The sequence below is a fragment of the Lissotriton helveticus genome, chromosome 5_1 (genome assembly GCF_964261635.1).
Source record: "Lissotriton helveticus chromosome 5_1, aLisHel1.1, whole genome shotgun sequence".
Lineage (NCBI taxonomy): Eukaryota > Metazoa > Chordata > Amphibia > Caudata > Salamandridae > Lissotriton > Lissotriton helveticus.
The window spans coordinates 2052783605-2052799147 of NC_136065.1; the positions used below are offsets into that span (position 1 = coordinate 2052783605).

Consider the following 15543-nt stretch of genomic DNA (forward strand, 5'->3'; position numbering starts at 1 on the left):
CATGGGGAGACAGATGTTTTTCAGTCGCCACAGCAAAACTGTGGAACACCCTACCCCCTTACATCAGGGCCAGCCCCTCTCTCCTTATTTTTAGGAAGTCCGTAAAAACGTGGCTTTTCGACCAGTACTTAATATCTACCTGCCCTGTATTACTGTCTTTCAGCGCCGAGACACCTTCGGGTATTTGTACGCTATACAAATTGCATAAATAAATAAGAGCTAGAATGTAGAGCAACCTCTCTGGAGCAGACACAACCCTGAGCTAAGGCTATAACAGGAGAGACATGTACTGTCCCAGCTGACAAGTATATAATTGTGCAGTGATAGTTGGAACATAAAACATATTTGAAATAGTTGAACACAAACCAAGAGGGTCATTAGCCGATCACAAAATAGTTTATTTGCATGAACATAATTTAAAGTTTTTTATTGCAAGTTGAAAAGTGGCAGCATCGAACATCCCATTATAACCCATGGTCAAGTGCTCACATGGACTCTAGTGATTGCTATGGGGAGGGTGGTGGGGGTAACATCAGCCCTGATGCGAGGGCTCTACAACAGCTCCTGCAATCCCACCTTATCATTCCCAGACCAAGATCAGTGTCAGACCATGCACCAACCACTGGCTTTAGCATACACTTGGAACCAAGGGGTTGGGATTCACGGAATCATAAGAGGTGGGACCCCCACCACAAGACGCTCTTCCGCAGACAGCAGCATTCCCCCCTCCCCACTCAGCCACTTAACACATATCAAATATAGGCAGTGATTGTCTTTGGATGCCTCTAGCAACTTTCACACAGGAAGTTCCTTCCCAATGAATAAAAGCAAAATAAATTACCCACAATTAATAATTTCCCAGGCAGTTGATTCTCATTGACCCCAAGAATCCTCTATGAAAGTGGACATCTTATTACAAAGAAACTATTTAAAATTCCCATTGTATATGCACAGGTAACTCCCTATGGACATGATATACCTTTGGCAAAATGCACTTAAAAAAGATGAAAACAACCTGACTAGTTTCGAGCATTAAACGCATTATCAAGTCAATTGCCTCCACCACACACCATTTTGACCATTATGGAGACTTGTGCCCTCCCTGTGACAGAATCTCACTTTTGTGTTGAGTGTTTGTGCTCCGATCACCTTCTTTACCATGGGCTACAATAAAAGTAACTTATTTTAGTGTGTGAATGAGTGTGTCAACTTAGTGGTGCAACCTAACGGAGTAGTGTCCCACTTCAATTTGCAGTTTCCAAACCAGAGAAGCGTTTTTTATTTCAACAACCAACATCGTGATGCGCCTCCGCATGGAGGCTGGCAGTGTTAACTCAATGACCTGACATACATGTGCCTTTCCAATGACTAACTGCAAAGTCGAACGGTGTACCCTGCTGTGGTGCCCAAGTGCAACTTAAACATTAGTGTATTTTCCTCATCAAACATGTGAACCAGAGCCCATTTGCATTGGTGTAATCAAATTTGTGCACTAGTGACCCATCACCAATGGCTCACTTCAACATGGCAAACCAGCATCACTTCTAAATGATCAACTAGAGAAAAGGCCCTTTTACCACATCTCAAAAACTTACCAAAACTGGTGCCAGATCCAACATAGAATGATGTCACCCCTAGACAAACTAGGATAGCGAGAAGCCGTAACCGAAAGGTCACTCAATGTATCAGAAGGGAAACTAGTCTCCCAGCCTCTGAGCCCACCTCCGCATTTGCTGATATAATGAAAAAAGCCCTTGTATGCGGTATTTAGCATCTTGCGCCAATGACCTACTGGCATGCTATTAGTCCATCCCACTGGCATCTGTGCCCATTCAGAGCCAGATTCCCTCTGAAGACCCATCCGATTTAAAGATGGAGGTTCCTTCTGGGAGACCCAACACACAAGATACTAGAAGCCCACCCAGTGCCTTGTGTTAGCAGAGAAAAGAAGAACAAAGCAGCAAAATCCCACCTCAAGAGGATGTGCCAGTGTCGTGAACACAACAATGACACGTGTAGATTCTGAGAGGAAAAGTGAATCTAAAAAAGAGCCACAAGAGGAGCTCTTTTCTGTCCTGGTGAGGGAAGAGTCCAGAGTAGGCAGGCTGGAAGCACCGGATGAATCGAAGAAGACCTTCTCCCTGGTCCTCCCGCTGGTCTCTTTGGCAGTGTTGCTTTTAACCTGCGGCATGAAATAAGACACAGTAGATGAGTTGATTGAGTTGCACATTGCAAACTGTTACTTGAAGCTAAAGACTTTGAACAGAATCACATTAAGATGGATGCTTTGAACAAATTACCAAGTGCCAGAAGAGAGAATTGAGTACAAGGGCAGTGTAATCAAAGAGGTCAAATTTGTGTGATCGGGACAGACCAGCCAAAAGCTGAGACAAACATCCACAGCCCCCAGGAAGCAGAGCAAGAATCTTGTTCACTAGCATGGGCTAAAAAGGCGCTTGACCCAGTAGGCTCCTTGAAGGGAAGTAAAGGTTATAAAGGTGGTTCTGAGCCATCTGAAGACTCAGTGGATGGATCTGACGATAGCCGTAGATGACCACCAGCCTTCTCCGTATCCTGCAGCACTGCATATTAAGGAGTGTTGGAGACTGCCTGAGAGGGCGGTGCCACCAAAGAGACCGCAGGTCAGAAAAAGAGTCAGTTGGATTCCTGGAACTTCAACTAACCGACAAGAGGGGACATATTCATACCAGAACTAGGTTTCATGGGGAAGGCAAGGCCTGGCGTACCCACTGCTGACTAACCACAGGGACTGCATTTGTACCCAGCCACCAACCCATCAACAGGGCAAGTCAGGGAGATACAATTACCATTCTGTTTTTTCTTCAGGCCTCAGGCTTTAGCGCAGCACCCAGCCTCAGGGCTTCACGGAACCTCTCCTGCAGCTTCCCAATAATGCGATCTTTCTCCAAGGAGTCTTGAAGAAATTTCTGATCAATGAAAAGACAGAAAAGTCAGACCTGAAACTCAAAACATTGGCAGCCACTCGAGAGCCAGTGGAAGGGCCACTTAAGGAACAGGTTCAAAAGTTAAATCGAGAATATTTCAGAGGTTTGACAGATTGCACAGCATTTATCGGATTTTAATGGATTATATTGATGATTATTGGTTATCAGTAGTGGCTGATTGCAAAGTGTAAATGCTTTGAATCTGGATTCCATGCATTATGTGCTATATAAATACATAAAACAAAATGTTCTTACGTTCAGTCTCTCCGACAGACTCTCCGTAACTCTATATACGGTTTCCTCGACCGCTTTCCAGAGTCCATTTACATTTCCTGCCTAAGTGAACTGCATAGTTCTCTCTGCCTTTCTCACTATCTTCCAATCAACCCCCCCCCCTCCCCCTGCCTGCTTTCAGCTCATATCTATGCTTAGGACATCCTACTTTTCTCCTATTGGATCAGAACTTTCAGTGAGAAACTAGTAGTACTCCTGCTGACCTTCTCTTAAATTTCAGTAATCCCAGTTCATAGCCTCCCTTACCACTCACATTCTTCCCGTGTTCTCTCCTTGAGATGTCCACACCTCCCAGCCTCTTCACGTGCCATCTCTCCCTCCATTACAGCTTCTACCAGTTTGTTGCCTCTCTTGTAACGATAACCGATTTCAGAAAGGCCCAGGAGAAATCACTGCCCAAGACTGAGTGAAGACTAAGTAGAGTTCAATGTTTAAAAAAGACAGCAGAATGGCCTACTTTGAGGGGACCCGACAGTCTGACGCACATATGCACTTTTATTTGCCATTTAAGGACCTTACCGCCTTATACCACTCCTTCAAATACATCCTTTCTCTACCTCTCTCAGCAGGTCATTAAAGGCCTCTCTGTGAGCTTTATTGCCTTACTACACACTACTTCGGTGATCTTCCACGAGAGGTCCCAACCTACAAATCCTCATGCGTCTCCCCTAGGTCACCGCTACCTCAGGAGTTCTGTAATCTACAGGTCTCCTTGTTCCTTGCTTTCTGCCTATACTATTTCCACAAAAATACCAAAACTGTAGGAGTGGCAAAGCAGACAATCAAATCAACAACACTTGTCCCACACTGTGGTAGGGCGACAACCATTTCATAACACCTATTCACTGGCACGGATTCCCCACTCTGCCCGTACCATGATGGTATGGTCCTTCTCATCCACCAGGCAGGCAAGGCGGCTCAGCTCACTCATCCTTTCCTGGGAGGTATTAGAATCCTTGCTCCTGCGCTTGAACAGCTCCTGCTCCTTGGTCGCCAATCGCTGCCGCAGATCTTGGGCCTCCAGCCTTTGGGATGCCAGAGTTTGGTTACAATTCTGCAGTTGTTCCTAGATGTCAGAAAGGGTGGACACAAGTTAAAAACAATGTTTTTACTTTTATAGCCGCTTTTTTTTTATACCATTCAACAACACCAAAACGCCCTTTACATGGAAAATGTAAGGCTGCAGAGGTGCATAAGCTGGCAGGAAGTGATGCAGACAGGAAGTGAGGATGTCTCTTCTTGGTGACCTTTCAAGGGCAAGGGCAGACCCTGGATACTATATGGTGACAAAAAACCTCAATTGTTTATCATATTTGACCCTTTTCTTTTACGGGAGCTGCCTTCCACTTTGGGGGCTACATGTGTCCTAAAATTTAGAGTAAAGGTGCCAACCAAAAGTTTTTATTTTCAATTACATTTTAACAACAGGTATATGTAATATTTTATTTTGCACCTTTACTGTTGCTGCTGTAATTGATCTACAGCCTGCTCATCCGGTCCTCTTTCTGATGTCACTTCCTGCAAAATAAGCTGAAGGGCTTCAAAAACACTGGTAGCACCAAGTAAAACCAAAGCTCACAAAAGAGTTTAGAAAAAAATCAATATAAATAGCTCTTGACCAGAAAATCCAGTAGATGATTAAACCTAGACCAATATTGCATTTTTGGATGAAGTGTATTTCCTCAAACAGGAGCGGAGTAGGCCTTGCATTCTTCCAACGTAACCTGTGTATGTATAGTATACATCAGGAGTGTTTTGCTGTGGGGGTTTGAATTCATGTCTTTTCAAAGACCCTTACTATGCAGAAACCATCGCAATGGACCGCACATCGCTAGCCCCTCCTCCGGATCGCCCCTAGGGACTCTGGTACATGGAGTTCTTGAGTGGTTCACCCATGTGGGTGCAAGTAGGTACTTGTTGAACTGATGATCTCTAGACCCGATACATGTCCCGGGTTTTTGGATATCGCCCGAGACATGGCTAGGGATTCGGGATAACTTCCCTCATCAGTAGAGAAAATAGTAAGGGGTGGAAGAGAAGGCCGCCAAACCACCGTCAATGGCCTCGATGCCCAAACCGGCACGCAGGTGCGTCGTCCAGGAGGTACCAGACCTGGGAACACTTGGCAGCCTAAACAGCAACCCCATACGTATGCCTACTCCCTGCTGATGAATGGTAACGACCCAGAAACACGTGTCCAGGGATGGCCAGCACAACGGTGAACACACTCTGGACTTTACAAGAAGGACACACGCTGAATCAAACCGCATTGACCATAATGCTTAGGGGCGAACCCGCTGGTAGGTGGAACAGTGTGCGACCCCATAGATTACTACCCTTACTATGCAATCGCCAGGGTACATGTCCATTCCCCCGTTCCTCGTGTATTTCTGTACGAGAGGCCTGTCTAGTGCCCTTCCCTGTTCTCTACGTGCTGTGCATTTTGGTGATCATATCGCAGTGTTTAAGGCTAAAGTGCCTCTGGTCCTCTGACCTGATGCGATGAGGCTGGACATACCTCACTCTCCTATTCCCCATTCCTCTCGTGTCAGTGAAAGTGTCTGCCACAATGCTCTCTTCTGTGATTGGCTGGTTGTAAGGATATGCCTATTTTTTGTATGGTCACCCACAAAGTAAGTTTTGGACTGAAGCTGCTGGTTTTTCGACAGAGTACAGGGAAGCCTGCTAACCAGACCTCAGTGCCTGTGCCTTGACCGTATCCTGTGTATGTTTGATTGGCTTATACCCAATTGGCCTAAGCTAACCTACTTGTAAATCCCCAGTATATGGTATCCAGGGCCGGTTTAATTATTTATAAAGTTTTATATAGCGCGAACAAGATCCAGAGGGATAACAGAGCGCTTTACAATATGATGGGAGGAAGGACAAAAGCAATATCTATAACAATATCCATAAGAGGAAGGGAGAGTAAGTCAGAAGGGTCCCCATAGGGGTTGTAGCACTGGTTGTGCCACCCTGGGAATGATAGGTAAAACATGGCTCCCAGTCTGGCACGGCAGACTGGAAGGACAGTTTTAAACCATTAATTTCATTTTGCCATTTATAGCAAAGGAAAAAAGTCCAATCCTCCATTCTTTAATATATGTAAGTCCCCACTAATGTAGGATTTTCAAGTCCTTAGGCAGACTGCTGTGTTTAAAAAGTGGAACATGCAAAAAAACTAAAATTGTTGCATTTGCTGTGGATAAAGTCTAGTAGCCCCATTGGAGAGTGCAGAGTTGCAGGCCAACATATCAGCCCTAACTTCTGTCTGGGACTAGTCAAGTTGGTATTGTAAGGTATCAAACAACTCATTACATTAAGCCAGACTTGATCCCCAAGTCTAAATTAATGTAACATGTGGGTGTGTCCAACTATTACAAAGTTGCCACTTTGTTGCCCACGGTCTTCTGTTTACGGTTGTACATGGGGTCTGTCCCTGAGACAGCTTTCTGCCCTCCTGGGAAGATGTGCAAACTATTCCCAGGAAAGGACACAATAGAAGTCTGCGTGAGGGATAGGCATTCCCGCTCCTTAGCGGAAAGCCACACTGCTGTGAGGAGCCTTTGAAGGGCAAATTGGAAATGCTTGGGAGAGAGGCTGATCTATTGTTTAGGCAGACCGACTGGCACTAGGAACAGAGAGGGGATGCCAGTTGTCAAACAGTTTTTCCAGGGGCGAGTAGCTCCCTTGGTAGCCTGGATTAGGCTAGGGAACTCTGCACGCCGATACAAGGGTTTTGCTGTGTTGCGAGTGGCAAAATAGAGACTTCTGGGATAGTAGATGCCACACGGAGAGAGGGAACCTGGTAGCCCATTGGCTGGTGACCATGGCATCCCCTGAGGACATTTTCTGGTCATAAAAAGGGCGCCCCTGGAACGCTGAACTTAAATCTCAGTGGACTAGAGAATAGGACAAAAGAGGGACTGCCCTACACCAAGGACCCGAAGAGAGGCAACACGAATGTGGACCGCACCTCCTGAAGTGGCTAGCAAAGAAAAGGGACTGTGCTTGCTTTGTCCTGTTCAAGGAGAATGCAACTCCAGGGCCCAGTCAAAGCAAGAGACACATAGGTGTGAGTTGACTGACCTCCTGTTCAAAGTTCAAGGCCACAACAGCTGAAGAAGACTGCTGGGGCAAGTTGGTGGCCCAGATCAATGCTCCTCGCCACCGTGCAGCATCAGTAACCAGGACATGGAGCCCAAAAGCTGCCCCTCGATTCTGCTCTACCCGGGAGAGTCTTTGAAGTGCAGTTGGTCACCGAAAAGGCAAGTTACCACAAAAAGAAGGCATAGCCCCAAGAAGACCTGTCGACTACACAGAAACTTCAGCATCTTTGAGCATTTTCAGCATCTTGTATCCCTTACATAAGGACCACTCTAGGAGAAGTCAATGGCACTGGATTGGATTGGACTGGAGACTGCTTTTCCTGTTGAGGTAACTTTCTTCGGATCTTGCTGGTACCCTTAACTGGTTCCCTGTCGGAGTTAGTTTCTGTCAAGTAACTAAGTAACTGCAAACCATCTTGCCAAAGTTTTCCTTGAAAAAGTTTCTTTTAAGTGTCAGATTCGCTGAATTTGCCATTGCTTGCTCGTGGTTACGTAAAAAATCTTAATATATTATACCTTGTAAATTATGTATCTCCGGAACCCTTCGGTGGTTCTTTTTTGCACTAGTGTCAAAAATCATATAAAAATCAGAATTTTTTATTTTTATTTGTGTTGAATTGCTTGTGTCTCACTCAGTTATTTCTCCTTCAATTGTGTTGGTGCTTTTTAAATGCTTTACACTTGTTCCTTTGTGTAAGCCTGACCGCTCAACTGTGGGTAGCTGTGGCTCTAAGCAAAGGGTTTACCAACAGAATATACAGGGCCTAAATGGGATTGGTCGTGTAGAACAAGGTGAGGTTATACAGCCACACCATATAATAGAACCGTTTCCTTACACTGGAAATCCAAATTTAATGGTAGCACACTTTGGTCACTCGTTTCCAGCCAGTGTCCCAGTTTTAGGTAGTTGGTGACCCTTTTTAACCAGCACGTTTTAACAGTATGGGGTTTAGGTCAAAATCAGCCAGTACAATGCCTTTTCAACAGGGGGCCCTTTTCCATTTGAGGTGGAAAGTATTTTGTTTTGGGATATGTGTTCATGCCCACCTTCAGCAGGGTCTCAGACCTACAGTGTTCTTTTGGGGATCTGGGAAGTTGAGAAAAGGTCAGACAGGTAGAGATGCATTTATTGCAGGAACCCTGCTTGGTCTTCAAGGCATGTCTTAGAAACCAGAGGAAGAACAGAATTTACTCATATCCATTCAGACCCACAAGATTCTTAAGTCTTCCAATACCCCTGGCCATGTGATAACATTGGCCACAAACTATTACAAACTGTTACAGTGGCTTTGCGTTGAAGTACTAGAAAAATATTAAGGTTGCATCCCAGCAATTCTGATTTTCCTAATGGATGACCATTTAAAATTCCCAACATTTACTCCTGTACCTATGCAGTACTTACACCCTCTTCAAATGTAATGCTTACTGCTAATTCTATCTTTACTGTTTGGATTTAATTATGTCATAGTGTCTAGACATTTACTTCTGTAGATGATGCTTTTTAATGTGGTTTCCTGATGAAGGCAGCACGCTCGCCGAAATGCGCGTCGATACCTCGAAGAACCAGTGCCACATTTTTGTATTTGTTTATATGTTTGTTACTTTATCTATATTAGTTTGGCTTATTAGCCTTATACATGTGTGTTTCACTTCAATATTTTGTGATGTTTATCGTATTTAAATGAACATTTTTATGTATATTGTATAATGACAAGACTTACAAAACTAGTTAGAGAGTTGGAACATTAATATTATGCATCCAATCTCTGGAATTAGCAATTAATATACTGGTCTGTCATCTGTTACATGTGTTTGAGTCACTGTTCATTGAACCTTTAGCCACCTTTTTAACCATTTTGTAATAATAATAAAATGATATATTTTTCATAATTGTTTGCTAGATGGAGTTGATTTTTTTTTAATCAATACTCCTATTAGGGTTTGTTATAATTGGTTTCTGACTTACATGTTGCCTAGTGTTTCTATTCTGCTTTTTAGATTCAAACCCCTTCCACCTCTTAAAAGCATGCCCTAGCTGAGCCATCATCCAAACTCTGACAGGACCAGTGGAGAAGGTAGGGCCAGAAGGGGATGGAAAAGGAAGAAATGTTCTGCAATAGAGTGGCTGGAGATTCGGTCCCTCTCTATTTTTCTGTGTCAAATCAAATCAAATCAAATTTCTTTATTTCGGCAGAATTGCCATAAAAGAGTCAAGCACAAAACATTACATATATACAACATATTCAACAATTGCACATATACTTTATAAAAATTAAGCACATCTTTTTAGGATAAACCAATAAACTGTCTTTAAGTAGATCATCTGCTGGCTCAATTATGAGTCCCTTGTTCACTTGGCCACTGGATTCAAGATAGCCTGGCTGATGAGGATTATGAATCCGAAACCGGTCCCAGGATGCTTGTTTCCGGTCCAGGGAAGACATGGCTTGGCAGTTCGGGCTGGACTGTTCCCACGAGGCACAGGGTCAGACTGATTTGCATAAAGCCATGTCTGAACTGGGGTGGCTGAGTGAACTAAAGAATGGTGATGGATTAAACCCAGATCAGTTGACTGGGGGTGAGTGTTTGATTTGCTCAAACGCTCCGTCCATCATCCCCTTTTGTATCGCTTTGTTCGCCCTAAGTGTGGCAGGGTATGCTCAGACGTGAGTCCCTTGTTCACTTGGCCACTGGATTCAAGATAGCCTGGCTGATGAGGATTATGAATCCGAAACCAGTCCCAGGATGCTTGTTTCCGGTCCAGGGAAGACATGGCTTGGCAGTTCGGGCTGGACTGTTCCCACGAGGCACAGGGTCAGACTGATTTGCATAAAGCCATGTCTGAACTGGGGTGGCTGAGTGAACTAAAGAATGGTGATGGATTAAACCCAGATCAGTTGACTGGGGGTGAGTGTTTGATTTGCTCAAACGCTCCGTCCATCATCCCCTTTTGTATCGCTTTGTTCGCCCTAAGTGTGGCAGGGTATGCTCAGACGTGAGTCCCTTGTTCACTTGGCCACTGGATTCAAGATAGCCTGGCTGATGAGGATTATGAATCCGAAACCGGTCCCAGGATGCTTGTTTCCGGTCCAGGGAAGACATGGCTTGGCAGTTCGGGCTGGACTGTTCCCACGAGGCACAGGGTCAGACTGATTTGCATAAAGCCATGTCTGAACTGGGGTGGCTGAGTGAACTAAAGAATGGTGATGGATTAAACCCAGATCAGTTGACTGGGGGTGAGTGTTTGATTTGCTCAAACGCTCCGTCCATCATCCCCTTTTGTATCGCTTTGTTCGCCCTAAGTGTGGCAGGGTATGCTCAGACGTGAGTCCCTTGTTCACTTGGCCACTGGATTCAAGATAGCCTGGCTGATGAGGATTATGAATCCGAAACCGGTCCCAGGATGCTTGTTTCCGGTCCAGGGAAGACATGGCTTGGCAGTTCGGGCTGGACTGTTCCCACGAGGCACAGGGTCAGACTGATTTGCATAAAGCCATGTCTGAACTGGGGTGGCTGAGTGAACTAAAGAATGGTGATGGATTAAACCCAGATCAGTTGACTGGGGGTGAGTGTTTGATTTGCTCAAACGCTCCGTCCATCATCCCCTTTTGTATCGCTTTGTTCGCCCTAAGTGTGGCAGGGTATGCTCAGACGTGAGTCCCTTGTTCACTTGGCCACTGGATTCAAGATAGCCTGGCTGATGAGGATTATGAATCCGAAACCGGTCCCAGGATGCTTGTTTCCGGTCCAGGGAAGACATGGCTTGGCAGTTCGGGCTGGACTGTTCCCACGAGGCACAGGGTCAGACTGATTTGCATAAAGCCATGTCTGAACTGGGGTGGCTGAGTGAACTAAAGAATGGTGATGGATTAAACCCAGATCAGTTGACTGGGGGTGAGTGTTTGATTTGCTCAAACGCTCCGTCCATCATCCCCTTTTGTATCGCTTTGTTCGCCCTAAGTGTGGCAGGGTATGCTCAGACGTGAGTCCCTTGTTCACTTGGCCACTGGATTCAAGATAGCCTGGCTGATGAGGATTATGAATCCGAAACCGGTCCCAGGATGCTTGTTTCCGGTCCAGGGAAGACATGGCTTGGCAGTTCGGGCTGGACTGTTCCCACGAGGCACAGGGTCAGACTGATTTGCATAAAGCCATGTCTGAACTGGGGTGGCTGAGTGAACTAAAGAATGGTGATGGATTAAACCCAGATCAGTTGACTGGGGGTGAGTGTTTGATTTGCTCAAACGCTCCGTCCATCATCCCCTTTTGTATCGCTTTGTTCGCCCTAAGTGTGGCAGGGTATGCTCAGACGTGAGTCCCTTGTTCACTTGGCCACTGGATTCAAGATAGCCTGGCTGATGAGGATTATGAATCCGAAACCGGTCCCAGGATGCTTGTTTCCGGTCCAGGGAAGACATGGCTTGGCAGTTCGGGCTGGACTGTTCCCACGAGGCACAGGGTCAGACTGATTTGCATAAAGCCATGTCTGAACTGGGGTGGCTGAGTGAACTAAAGAATGGTGATGGATTAAACCCAGATCAGTTGACTGGGGGTGAGTGTTTGATTTGCTCAAACGCTCCGTCCATCATCCCCTTTTGTATCGCTTTGTTCGCCCTAAGTGTGGCAGGGTATGCTCAGACGTGAGTCCCTTGTTCACTTGGCCACTGGATTCAAGATAGCCTGGCTGATGAGGATTATGAATCCGAAACCGGTCCCAGGATGCTTGTTTCCGGTCCAGGGAAGACATGGCTTGGCAGTTCGGGCTGGACTGTTCCCACGAGGCACAGGGTCAGACTGATTTGCATAAAGCCATGTCTGAACTGGGGTGGCTGAGTGAACTAAAGAATGGTGATGGATTAAACCCAGATCAGTTGACTGGGGGTGAGTGTTTGATTTGCTCAAACGCTCTGTCCATCATCCCCTTTTGTATCGCTTTGTTCGCCCAAGTGTGGCAGGGTATGCTCAGACGTGAGTCCCTTGTTCACTTGGCCACTGGATTCAAGATAGCCTGGCTGATGAGGATTATGAATCCGAAACCGGTCCCAGGATGCTTGTTTCCGGTCCAGGGAAGACATGGCTTGGCAGTTCGGGCTGGACTGTTCCCACGAGGCACAGGGTCAGACTGATTTGCATAAAGCCATGTCTGAACTGGGGTGGCTGAGTGAACTAAAGAATGGTGATGGATTAAACCCAGATCAGTTGACTGGGGGTGAGTGTTTGATTTGCTCAAACGCTCCGTCCATCATCCCCTTTTGTATCGCTCAATTATGGGAATATGCATCAAACATTTATAACTGTTGTCCCTTTTTTTTCCTTGAAAAAAAGATTGAATGTAGGAATCGTCTAACGCTAAATATTATTACTTGATTGGTGTTAGTTTTAATTATTCTTAGAGCCTGGTTACATGAACGCAAACCTAACAGTAAGCATAGTGGTTTGATCCATCTTTTTCTGGGTATTGTATAAGCAGGACAGAAAAAAAACATATGAGCCTTGGTTTCAATCTGTTTGCAGTCACACATGGTACATAGCTCATCAGCTTCCAAGGACAGATCAGTTGTCCTCCTAGACCAACGTGTTAAAGTTGTTTTGGTCAATAGATTGCCATACCTAAATTTTAAGAAAAGAGTTTTGGCTAAGGGAGGTTCTATCTCATCGAGAAAAGTCTCGAATAAAGGCTCATCCTTAAAGCTCAGAAAATTTGTTACCAGGGTTCCAGCAACCGAAGCATTTGTTGCCCTGCTTACCATACAACTCCAAAATGCCCTTTTTAGAATTAATTTTGCATTGGGCGGTAAAAGTTCTGGTGTTTCCCAGAAATGAGTTAAACCTATTTCAGTAAGCCAAGTCTTGACGGGCTTTATCCAAGGGATAGTTAAAGAGTTACCATATACCATGATTTCCCTTAGGCCATCCCTATAGTCCTGAAGTTCGGGCACTCTCCATAGTCTAACCCATAACATCAACGGGCGGATTAGGGTGTAGTGGTCAGTTCTTTTAATGTTAAGATCTAATTCGAGAGGTACTAGAGGAGTCCCTCTTGGGACCCTTACCAGACTCCTCAAAATTGTTGTCCAAAACACGAAAGAGATCTTTTGACCCTGGCCCCCAGATTTCTGCGCCATATAGCGCTGACGGTTGGACCTTGAATTTAAATAGTTCAACTACTGGGGACACTGCTTTACTAGTGCTCAAACTTTGTTTTCTAAGGATTGGCATGGCATTCTGAGTAAATGATAGCTTACCTTTTTCCCTTTGGGCTCTCCAAGTCAGTTTAGAATCTAAGGTCACACCCAAATACGAAAAGTGCGAAACCGATTCCAATTTAATTCCATCCAAGGTTAAACATCCTTTGGATGTTTTTTGCGGGTTAAGGGACATGCATTTGGTCTTATTCCCGTTTATCTCCAGGCCTTTCTTCCTACAGTAGCTACTAAAAGGATTAAGTAGTGCTTGGAGACCTCTTTTTGTTTGGGAAATCAAGATGGTGTCGTCCGCAAACAACAATGATGTCACCCTTTCACCATTCAGTTTAGGTGAATCGTTTGTACATCCTTCTAGATGTTTAGGGATGTCATTCACAAAAAGTGAAAAAAGTGTAGGGGCCAAAACACAGCCTTGTCGGACTCCGCGCTCGATAGGGATTTTTTGGGTTAATTCCCCATTGGGACCCCAACGAATTCTCGCGAAGTTCCTTTCGTGTAATTCTTTTATCTGGACCAAAAGGCTGTTTGGCAATCCTATAGTATTCAATGTTTTCCATAGGAGATTGCGAGGCACTAAATCAAACGCTGCTCTCAAATCAACGAAAGCAACGTATAAATGACCCTTTTTAATGTGTACATATTTCCAATAAAGACAGCAGAATCTAAATATCTGGTCAATTGTGCTTACTTTACTACGGAACCTAGCTTGAAATTTCGTTAGTATTGCATTCTCATCCATCCAGTCACTGACACGGGTTAATATGTGTCGTGAATACATTTTCTGGAGGATGTCCATAAGGCTGATTGGCCGGTAATTGGAGGGGTCATTCCGGTCCCCTTTCTTATAGATCAAAACGATTTCTGCCCCACGCCAACTTTCTGGGAAATCTAAACAGAGGGATAATATATTACACAAGTAGTTTATATATGTTGCCCAGGTTGTTATATCATGTTTATAGAGATCACCCGGGATCTTGTCCAAACCTGGGGCTTTGCCTGTCTTTACTAAATTAATTGCCGACTCTGTTTCGGCTATTGTAAAGCCCATACTCTCTGTGGGGTATTCAAGACATGGGGCATCCGTATCTGTTCCTGAGTCTTCATATTTTTTGTAGAGGTTGGTAAAGTGACTGACCCAAATTGATTCATCCAAATGGATGTCTTTAACCACTCTCCCTACATGGTTCCCATTGGCGACTAGCCTCCAGAAACCAACATTATCGTTGTTTTTAACTGCCAACAGCATGTCGGCCCATTTTCTTCATCCCATGCTTTTTTAGAGGCTTTTTGTACTTGCTTATAATTATTCCTAGCAATTTTTAGCTCATGTGAAATATTAGATTTTATAGCTAATATGAGAACCTTTTTAGATTCCCTACAGATTCCGTCATACCATGGTTTACTATGGGACAGGTTCTGTGTTTTTTGTTGGGTTTTTTTGGGCATTTTAGTTACAAACATTTTTAAATCGTTAAAAAAAAATTTGTGCAAAGACATAAAATGAATAGGGTTTCCTTCTATATCTTTAGAACTTACAAATGAATCCAAAAAATCTGCAAAAAGTATATAAATCTCTGCCAGGATGTCACCATGGTCCAAAATAAATGGCCATTTGAGGACTCGTCTATTATTGCTAGCATGAATCTCTGTATTAACACCATTGTCAGCTAGCGGTGTGCCCACAGCCTCCTGCACCAATGTCGCTTCTATTAATAAACTCAATGGAAAGTGGTCACTTTCTGTTCTATCCTTAACCTCAAAATCCTGTATGTAATGCCAAATGGGAATAGAAACAATTACAAAGTCTAAATTACTCCTGTAGTTATTTCTACTGAAAGTTGGTTTTTTCAGGATATCAGACGATAAGCGTCCATTACAGGCCCTAAGAGAATAAGCCGCACATATGTTTGTTATCTGAACTGCCAAAGTTGAACATTTAATCGGTTTGGCGTACTCTAGTGCGGGGAT

General features: G+C 44.5%; 1 protein-coding gene across 2 annotated transcripts in view; it reads right to left on the reverse strand.

Annotated features, from left to right (window-relative positions):
• Window positions 1-377: 377 nt before the first annotated feature.
• LOC144756271 (uncharacterized) overlaps window positions 378-15543 on the reverse strand; it is a 191264-nt gene continuing 176098 nt past the window's right edge. For both annotated transcript variants that reach the window (XM_078645927.1, XM_078645928.1), the window contains exons 9-11: window positions 4135-4326; window positions 2829-2948; window positions 378-2182 (exon numbers count right to left, since the gene is read on the reverse strand). In XM_078645927.1, the coding sequence (XP_078502053.1) occupies window positions 2844-2948; window positions 4135-4326 (297 nt within the window). In that variant the 3' untranslated portion in view covers window positions 378-2182; window positions 2829-2843. The remainder of the gene's footprint in view (window positions 2183-2828; window positions 2949-4134; window positions 4327-15543) is intronic.